Source organism: Neolamprologus brichardi, chromosome 8 (assembly GCF_056152115.1).
Source record: "Neolamprologus brichardi isolate AB-2024 chromosome 8, ASM5615211v1, whole genome shotgun sequence".
NCBI classification, from domain to species: domain Eukaryota; kingdom Metazoa; phylum Chordata; class Actinopteri; order Cichliformes; family Cichlidae; genus Neolamprologus; species Neolamprologus brichardi.
Window position 1 is genome coordinate 1,137,501 of NC_142111.1, and position 10,000 is coordinate 1,147,500.

General features: G+C 37.9%; 1 protein-coding gene across 2 annotated transcripts in view; it reads left to right on the top strand.

Annotated features, from left to right (window-relative positions):
• Positions 1-10,000, top strand: part of ca10a (carbonic anhydrase 10 (inactive)a) — a 259,344-nt gene that overhangs the window by 31,894 nt on the left and 217,450 nt on the right. For both annotated transcript variants that reach the window (XM_006801661.3, XM_087845236.1), the window contains exon 2: positions 3,556-3,630. In XM_006801661.3, the coding sequence (XP_006801724.1) occupies positions 3,556-3,630 (75 nt within the window). The remainder of the gene's footprint in view (positions 1-3,555; positions 3,631-10,000) is intronic.

Genomic DNA, 10,000 nt, shown 5'->3' on the forward strand with positions numbered 1-10,000 from the left:
GTTTTTGGAATAAAAAGTTAGATATTTTAAATAACACACCCAGCAACCCAGCAAGAAAAGTGTTTCCTGTGTTTGTCACAAACAGTTATATAGATAACTCCCGCAATAAACAAGGGACCACTGTATATATAGGGACCACTGCAAAGAGGGGCTAAGGCAGGGGTGTCGAACTCCAGGCCTCGAGGGCCGGTGTCCTGCAGGTTTTAGATATCACCGTGGGTCAACACACCTGAATGAAATGATTAGTTCATTACCAGGCTTCTGGATAACTTCAAGACATGTTGAGGAGGTCATTTAGCCATTTAAATCAGCTGTGTTGGATCAAGGACACATCTAAAACCTGCAGGACACCGGCCCTCGAGGCCTGGAGTTCGACACCTGTGGGCTAAGGCATTTGTGAATTTTGACTGCCTGATGAACTGAGGAGCTACATCCTGGTCACACTGAACTACAATTCCTTTAGCCCTCCACCCAAACTAACTCAGAGGGCAACCTCCATAAGGCCCACATCTATTCCTGCATCTGGGTTGACTGACAGCAATACCTCTTGGATTACTGTTCTTCCAAAAGCATTTCCCAAGGCCCCAGAGACTCATTCACTGCTTACCTCCCCAGAGAGCACATTGCAAGAGGTAACCTTTGGTCCCCACTTCTTGTTTTTTGAGTCTGTGCTAACCTCCAAAACTGCTGTTGTGACTCAGAGCCTTTCCCCTTCACTCCACAGTAAAATCATCGCCAGTGTCATGTTCCCCAGTATAGCTGGTTTCACATTAATTAGAAAAAGCAGGTCACTGCCACTAACTGCTTTAAATGAAACTAACGTCATTTTCACATAATTTTCACATAAAGTCAGTAATTTAGTACTACCTTGGTACTACCTACCTTGTGAAAGTGTAAAGTGGCAATAGCTGACTGTGGCTTGCTTTGTAGGCTACTGTGTTGTTCAATGATGCAGTTCTGGAAAGTAGAATTACTTGCTTTGATTACAATAATATGATAAAACAGATATTTTAATGGAGAAAATTTGCATGCACTGCATTACTTTAACAAGGAAATTAATTATGTTATGGTTCACCAAGTTCTGGAGCCAGTGGTAAAACTATTTTCTTCAAATCAAATCAGCACTGTTGAGGTGTGTGTGTGTGGTTTCTGATCAAAAGTTAATCAGCTTTGTAGAAGTTTTGATATTTTTTATGACGTCCATCTGACTAACTTCCCAACTTCTAACTTCCCAACATCTATCTATACATACATTTTCTTCCACTTATACAATTCAGGGTTGCAAGGTGGCCCAAGTGAGGTACACCCCGAACAGATCACTATGCGAGCACACAGAGGCAAACAATGATTCGTGGTCATTAGCTTTACTGGTCATTTATAATTTGCCAGTAAACCTAATGTCTTGAGAGAGCCCATGGAGGCACATGGGGAGCTTGCAAACTAGACACAGAATGGCCCCAGCTGGTTGTAAGTGCCGTCGTTACCACTGTCACCTTATAGTAAAAGGTCCAGGGAATACAACTCTCCAGTACATGGTAGTATAGTGGTATGCAAAAGTTGGGGCATCCCTGATAATTTTCATGATTTTTCTTCATAAATCATTGGTTGTTCAGATCAGCAACTTCAGCAATACATCATATAGCAGATGAACAAAATTATATTTGAGAAGTGAAATAAAGTTTATAGAATTTACAAAAAGTGTACAATAGTTACTTAAACAAAATAGACAGTTGCATAAATTTGGGCACCCTTGCCATTTAATGGTTTTAATAACTTTAGCACTAATTATTAGAACACAAAATTTGTTTGGTAAGCTCACTGATCCTTGATCTACACACACAGGCAAATCCAATCATGAGAAAGGGTATTTAAGGTGGCCAGTTACACTGTGCATCATTCAACTATTCAGCCCACTTTGCACAAGGAGATGCTGTATGGGAAAGTAATGCAGAATAAGCCTTTTCTGCACACATGCCACAAACAGAGTGGCTTGAGGTATGCTAAAGCACATTTGGACAAGCCAGCTTCATTTTGGAATAAGGTGCTGTGGACTGATGAAACTAAAACTGAGTTATTTGGACATAACAAGAGGAAACCGAACACAGCCTTCCAAGAGAAAGACTTGCTACCCACAGTAAAATTTGTTGGCAGTTCCATCATGCTGTGGGGCTATATGGCTAGTGAAGGTACTGGGAATCTTGTTAAAGTTGAGGGTCCCATGGATTCCAGTCAATATCAGCAGATTCTTTTAATTCAATTTAATTCAATTTTATTTATATAGTACCAAATCACAACAACAGTCGCCTCGAGGCACTTTATATTGTAAGGTAGACCCTACAATAATACAGAGAGCAATGTTCAAGAATCAGCGACAAAGTTGAAGTTGTGCCGGAGCTGGATATTTCAACCAGACAATGGCCCTAAACACTGCTCAAAATCTACTAATGCAATCATGCAGAGGAACAAGTACAATGTTCTGGAATGGCCATCTCCAGACCTGACCATGAAAAAATTGAAAATCTATGGTGGATTTTTCTGTTGGGGTGCCCAAATTTATGCACCTGCCTAATTTTGTTTAGGTAACTATTGCACACTTTCTGTAAATCCTATAAACTTAATTTCACTTAAATATCATTGTGTTCATTTGCTATATGATATAATTAGATGACACTGCTGATTTATGAAGGAAAATCAGGAAAATTATCAGGGATGCCCAAACTTTTGCAAATAGCTGTAAATGGGTCACCAGTAACCTCACTGATGTTAGTTACATTATTTTTTAACACGAATAAAGAGATCAGTGTGTATTCCGTCTTCGTCAGTCTCGTGGTAGTAGCATTAGCCAGAAGTTGAAGAAATAAAACAGACTACATAAAAAGAAACCTGTTGCAATTTAGGTCTTTTTGGGTTCTTTGGGGTTTGTTTTTTTTTGCCAGTCTAGAAGAGCTGGGCAGAGGGTGCAGTCTTCTAATAGTCTGGAAAGACTGACATAGTCCTATTTGGTTGGTCGATGCAATGCTTTAGGCCAACTCCAATGAAATTGAACCTGCTCTCCAGTGTTACTGCAACAAGGATTACAGAAGGAAGAGGGTTGTTCAACCACCTCAACATCCATTAAAGAGAAACAATCAGGACAACATCTGGACATTAAATTAGGTCTTAATTTTGGTGTTTAATTAGTAAATGAAGAGTTGGGGTTGTGGGGGAATTAAGATCCAAAAAAGTATGATTCCAAAAAAAGTAATTCTCACTCACAACTTTCTCTTTGTGCCCAGACTTCTAGGCCTTTGCCTTCCAGACCTTTGTCTACAGTTGACACAACATAAAATAATAAAATTTATACTAATGTCTATGGAGTCTTTGGGTCACACAACAGCTTGCTAAGCTGTTGTGTGCATTTAGGTTGAAACTATTTCCTAAGCCCTGTTGTTTATAAGAGGTTAACAGATTATATTACAGTTAGGCTGGGGAAAAAAAATCATCGTTGCTTCATTGTTTACATTTCAGATACAAGTGACTAATGTCCCTGTTGCTGTCTCTTCTCTCCCCCTTTAGCACAGCCAAATCCACCAAAAATTCATGAAGGATGGTGGGCATACAAGGAGGTGGTGCAGGGGAGCTTTGTTCCAGGTATGCTTCAAAACTGTGTGCAGCACTTTGATGCATATAGTTTTCACAATACAGATTTTCCTGCATGTACTTTAAATTTAATATATATAGTGCACATGTATAGTGTGTGTTTGATCCAGAAGTCAATGATTACTACACATTTAAGATTACATCGGGCAACGTTGCCCTTCTCTCACAGCTAACACGTCTTTTTGATTGATAGCAGCTCACTGATCCTCCCAACTTTTCCATCTTGTTTTGTATCTGCATGTCTACTCTTTCTGCATTCTACTCTTGTACTACCATCAAAGCGAACTTTACCTGAAGGTTAAATGTGAGCAGTGAATCTTTACACGATGAAAGTGGAAGTATTAAGGAGCAATTAGAGGTAACTCGCCCTAAGGCTGTTTTGTCAACTCCCTGTTACTCATGAGGTATCCGTTGGTGTCAATACCCTGACAAACTTGCCACTGCAATATCAGCTGGCAAGAGTTAATGGTCCCTTTTTACAGAAAATTTAAAGACTGAGTTTGAAGGGCAGGCAGTGCTTTTGCAAAGGTTTAAAATCCCAGAGACTGGATTGGTCCACTTTCTGGTCCTGGAATCTTTGTGCTTTTTATTTTTTTTGCCTTCCCTTGTTCATTATATTTTCTGGCCAGTGTAATAGGCTGGTGCATCGGGTCCCTGATACCAAAGAAAACCTTCTGTATATCTGGGCCACAGCGTGGTATCTAAAAATTCTCTCTTGTTGCGCATACAATAACATAACGTTTACCAGTGTACAGTTACTGTGTAACCTACATACACATTCACAGGTCATAGTTTCAAGACAGCTAAAATGCTGCTTACACTTGTTTCACAAGCTGTGAAGTTATTACAAATCCTAGACTGCTACTGGATTGGATGGGTTTCTGCTCATCATTTCAAAATCTATTTTTGTTGAAAGGCATATATTATCATAGGAAAATTAGTAATAGATATTGATTTGGATATTTTTTTTTAGCAAGGATAGACAGATATGATAAAACTTTATTAAGTGTTCAGTGAGGGTATAATAAGAAAAACAAAATTGGTTGTGATTTGAGGTTTTGCAGAATTCTCCAATATTTCTCTCCTTGTATGAAGATGAAAATGTCATGATTTCAAATCACTCAAACGGATTCAGTAGCGTAATAAGGTAGCAGGACACTGCAGTATGTATCCTGTGAAGAAAGTTCTGAAGGCCACTGTTCACATTTCAGCTATATGTAGTTATATTGCGATTATCAAAGAGACAACTTAGGAGGAAATGTTATTTTGGATTACATAATCATCTGACAGGAGTTCTTAACAAAAGTAGCAGTTTGTATGTTTGATTGACAGTCGAATTATTGTTGTTGAAAAAGAAATGGAAATACTACTTCGACCACACAGGGAAAAACGGTAATATCAATGCAAAGCTCATCTCAGGTTTGAAATAGTGCTATCAGTGTTCTGAACCCTCTTCCCTTCTTTTCACCTGTTAATAGCCCATTTCACTTTGCTGAAACACTTCTCTGTGGAGGTCAAAAACTGTGGCCCAGCATATTGGAACATTTGCACCCCAAAGCAGATGTAATCACGTTTTCAGGCCTGGTTGACCTTTAGAATATTGCACAACCTTTCAGTGTACTCTCAATTAGCTTTAAATTTGATAAAGGTCAGATAAAACTCCAGGTACTGCATCAGTTTCCGCTTTGCGTTTACCTTTTGTTTCTTTGCCATGTCCTTACATTTGACTCCTTCAGTTAAAAGTTGTGTAATGTGTCATCAGCATCACTCACTGCACTTCCAGAAAAAAGGTTACAATAAAAGACCATTTCTATGATCTACATGAATCTACCTACTAGATCTACCTAAATTATTGTTTTTCTTTTTGGAAAACCAAAAAAGCAAATATATGTTCCCAAGTAGTAAAAAGTTGCATCCAAATGTTAAAGTGCAATTAGCAGATAGTGTTCAGAAAGAAATTATGATATTAATTTTGATGCAAAAGTTACCACTTTTTGAAAGTCCTTTGAAAATGCAAATCGATTTTCAAATATCCTGTGTCTTATTTTGCCCCTTATTTTTTGCGTTAGGGCAACTGTTATGATTTGACAAATACATAAATAAAATACAATTGAACAGAAAATTAAATTAAAAGTTCATTTTTGTATCATTGTATAGCGTTCAAAACTGGTGTCCATAAGATACAAAGCATAGTGGTACTAATTTGGGAACTTGAGAATTACATTGCCCCAGTTATAAGCCATTGTACCTCTAAAGACACTATAAGGTAATTTATTTTGTGTTCTTCTTTCTGTAGCAAAGACTTGAGGGCTCAAACAATTCTTCCATTATTACATCTTTGGATTATGCTTCTTAGTTTATTCATTTTGGTATAATTAATGAATAAGCGTGCTTCATTTAATTTGTGTGCCATTTAGTTTTTGTCTGTGATCATATTATTCAGCTGAATTTGAATTAACATAGCAACAAGGTTTTTTTTTGTGCTGTAAAAACAATAACCACCATTAAAGTTATTAGAATTCTAAATGACCAAAATAAAAATTGCTCAGAAAAGCAGAGCCTCAGTTCTAGTCTGTGTTTATCTTAGAGCACAGGCATGAGCAGAATTTTAGGTATGCTAAAAATATCATACAAATTAGATCCTGCTCACCCAGTTGCAAATCCTTTGTTTTTGAGTGTATGAGTTTTCATATCCATCTAATTTTTATGTATTAATGCAAGACTATTAGACAGTGGCTCTAGTGGCAATACATACCAAGGATGACTTGGGTATTTGAATCTTTCGGGGTTTCTTGATCTTAACAATGTTAAGAAGGAGTGTTAGTGTGTGATTTGTCTTATAAGGTGGCTCTTTTAAGTAAATCTTTTTCATTGGACTTAAATCCAAATCTATGTGAAGGTTTCAAAAATACCTGGATTGATGTAAAATTGCTATCATAGACATAGCTGCACCAATAAACTATGGCTGGAAACCTGATATTTAGGTTTTTACTAGAGGTGGGGAGATTGATCAAAAATATTGATAATACTTTACTGGTATCAGATATTGGCTAAATACTAGTGCATCGATACTTTGTTTCTATCCTCTAAGTTTAATATTTAGCACACTGAATTATATTAAATAATTGTTTTGAGAAATGAAAACATATACTTCCAAATATGCAGTAATAATTTATTTTTGTTTTTAAGAAAAGTAAGAGCCACATATGAGGATATTCGTTTAACATTTTGAGAGAACAGTAGCAGTATAATGTCCTCGTAAGTGGCTATCAGGCCCTTGTAGAGCAAAATTGAGTATTTTGGTCTAAATAACCCAAAATGTGATGTCCACATATGTAGACGCCAGGTCCTAGGAGGTTAATGTGCTTCAGGGACTAGGAGAAGCCCAATACAAAACACATAGAATGCTTATCACAGGCAGCCTACCTAATTTTTACAGTGAGCTGTTGGCTAGCAGTGTTTCAGAGTTTTGGTCACATTTCTACTTAGATATCAGTCTATCGTGAAAAGATTTACATTTTCCGTAATATCACATGTCACACACACAAAAAAAACTTGACTGCTTTCAGCTACTCGCTTTAGTAGTTGCCACAGTGTATCATCTGCCTCCATCTAACCCTGTCCCTAGCATCCTGTGTCACACCAATCCTCTGCATGTCCTCTGTCTCTACATCCATGAACATTCTCTGTGGTCTTTAACATTGTCTGTAACTTTCTCCAGTATATCCACCCCACATCTCTAAACATCTCCAAGCTGGCATCACTTCCTCCCTGCTAATACGCTGCACCTTCTGATTCACTAACTGTCCTCCTGTCTCTCATTTTCTTCATTCACGAACTCCCTAGAGTACCGCTTTCAGTTTCTCTACACAATGTCTTCACTTATTAAAGTATTTCCATCTCTAACCATAATAGCTCTAATGTGCTGAACATTCTTTCCAGCTATATTTAAAGTCCCTGCTTATACCTGCATACTCCTGCCTGTCTTTCAGTGTCAATGCCCCCCCCCCCCTTTTTTTTTTTTCTTCCTCTGTCTTTAATTGACAGTAACACAATTTCCACAAGCAACCCTTTGGCAAACAGCACAACAGCCCCGACTGATCTAGTATGGAAATCTCATTGAGAATTTGCATATTTGATTTTGCAAAGGTTTTATGCAGGGGCTCTTGGTGATGTCACCCTCGACATTTATCAGCACAAGGATTACACTGGCTTGTGGCGTCAACGTGCCTGGCAGCAGACGCACTCCAATCCCAATTTGTCAATCTGCAGGGCCCACATCCCCTATACAGGAAGCCTGTTTCAGCTCTCTGTTAAAAAGTCCCATGTATATGTATGTATGTATGTATGTATGTATGTATGTATATCTATCTATATATATATATATATATATATATATATATATATATATATATATATATATATATATATATATATATATACACACACACACACACACTAGGGGTGCAACGATACACAAAATTCACGGTTCGGTACTTTGGTGTCACGGTTCGATATTTTTTCGATACAAAAAACTGTTCTTGCCTTTTTAATTTGTCATTTTTTTAAATTATAAATATATATTTTAATCAAAAGTACAGTTTTTAAATTTAATGTTGCTGAAACAACAAAAGTAATAAAAAAATTAATCTTTCTGATCGAGAAATGGCTCACCTTTGGAAAAGAGAGTTTATTACAGAGAAATGTCTCTTTCCAAAATAAAAGCTATACTATACACTTCTATAGTATCTATCTATCTATCTCAGCAGCATATTAAACATATCAGGTCCCCATGAGGAGAATCATGTGCTAACGGCTGTCTAAATGACTCGGGTAAAGTTTGTAGCATGCGTGCTTGTTGTTTTTGTCTGCTTCCACTTGTCTTTGCACTAGGATGATGTCGGAGTAAATGTGCAGTCATATTCGTTGTGTTCCCACTAGTGCTGTCAGCGCTAATCTGAAATGACGTTAACGCCACAACACGGCAAATCTCTGTTAACGAGCTACCGCAGATGCCCTGTGCATGGGGCTGGACGGCTAACACGTTAACGAGCTAACTGCACTAACGCAGTAGTTCCCACCAATGTAATTGAGCATTGCTGGCACATCCGACATACTGTTTTACTTTTGTCCATGACACCCTTACCTTCAGGGTCATACGTCACATGAAGACCAAAATAGTTCCAAACGCCAGATCTGAATGAGGGTGGGGGAGGTTCAATTTGCCATGTTGCAACGAGCTTAACTTCTGTCTCGCTAGCTTGCCCTGCGCTCAGTGAATCTGTGTTCGACTACTCCGCCTAGGCTGCACTGTCGAGCGCAGATCCACTGAGCGCTCAACACAGACAGCACCAGCAGAAGGAAAGTTGATAAAATAAATTAAAAGTTTTGTATTTTTCGATACATATGCGTACTGAACAGAAAGCACTGTATCGAACGGTTCAATATCGATACGAGTATTGTTGCACCCCTTATATATATATATATATATATATATATATATATATATATATATATATATATATATATATATACACATATATATATATACACACACACACACACACACACACACACACACACACACACACACTCTAAATCGTATATAAAGAAAATACAAGATTACAGAAATTTATACCACAGAGTTTACATAAAGAGCAGCTGCAGTCTAGCAGTGTGAATCTGAGAGTATGTGGGTTTTTTTTCTATAGAACAGAATATGTGAGTGAAAGAGGGGAGGAAAAATAAAGAAATCTAAACACAAAGAGGAAAACTGAAGAAAGTGAAACAAGAAACAAAGGAAAAGGAAATGGAATCCAAAAAATAGGCATTCTTTTTCACCTCCACATCCTGTCTGTAGAAATCCAAGCCAATATACAAGGGTCGTCCTTTTATTGTATTTGTCAACCTTCTACCTGTGTTGGATAGTCCTTTTTGCTTGATGGACACTTCTGTTGTCTCAAACAAAAGTCTTGTCCTGTGCAGCAGCTGCTGTCCTTATGTCTCCTTGTGTTGCTGCTTCCTCTCTAACTAAATGTGAATCTGACAGAGTTCACATTCACAGCCTGTGTGGTGTTACTGCTCACTGTCAGAAAGTGTGCACGAGATACACTCTCTAATCTGTACACACACACACACACGGATGCAAAATAATTCAGTTTGAGCAGAGTGGATGGAATCTTGCTGCGCTGATGTTAGATTGCTGTTTACATTTTTGGTAACCTTCTGTGAGTTACTAATGTTATAAATGTTGTAAAAATGATGCGCACACACACACACACACACGTTCTGAGACACATACTGGTGTACACTGTGACAGCTGTGGGCATTAAGTGGCCATATGATGGATGGGGTTCAGACA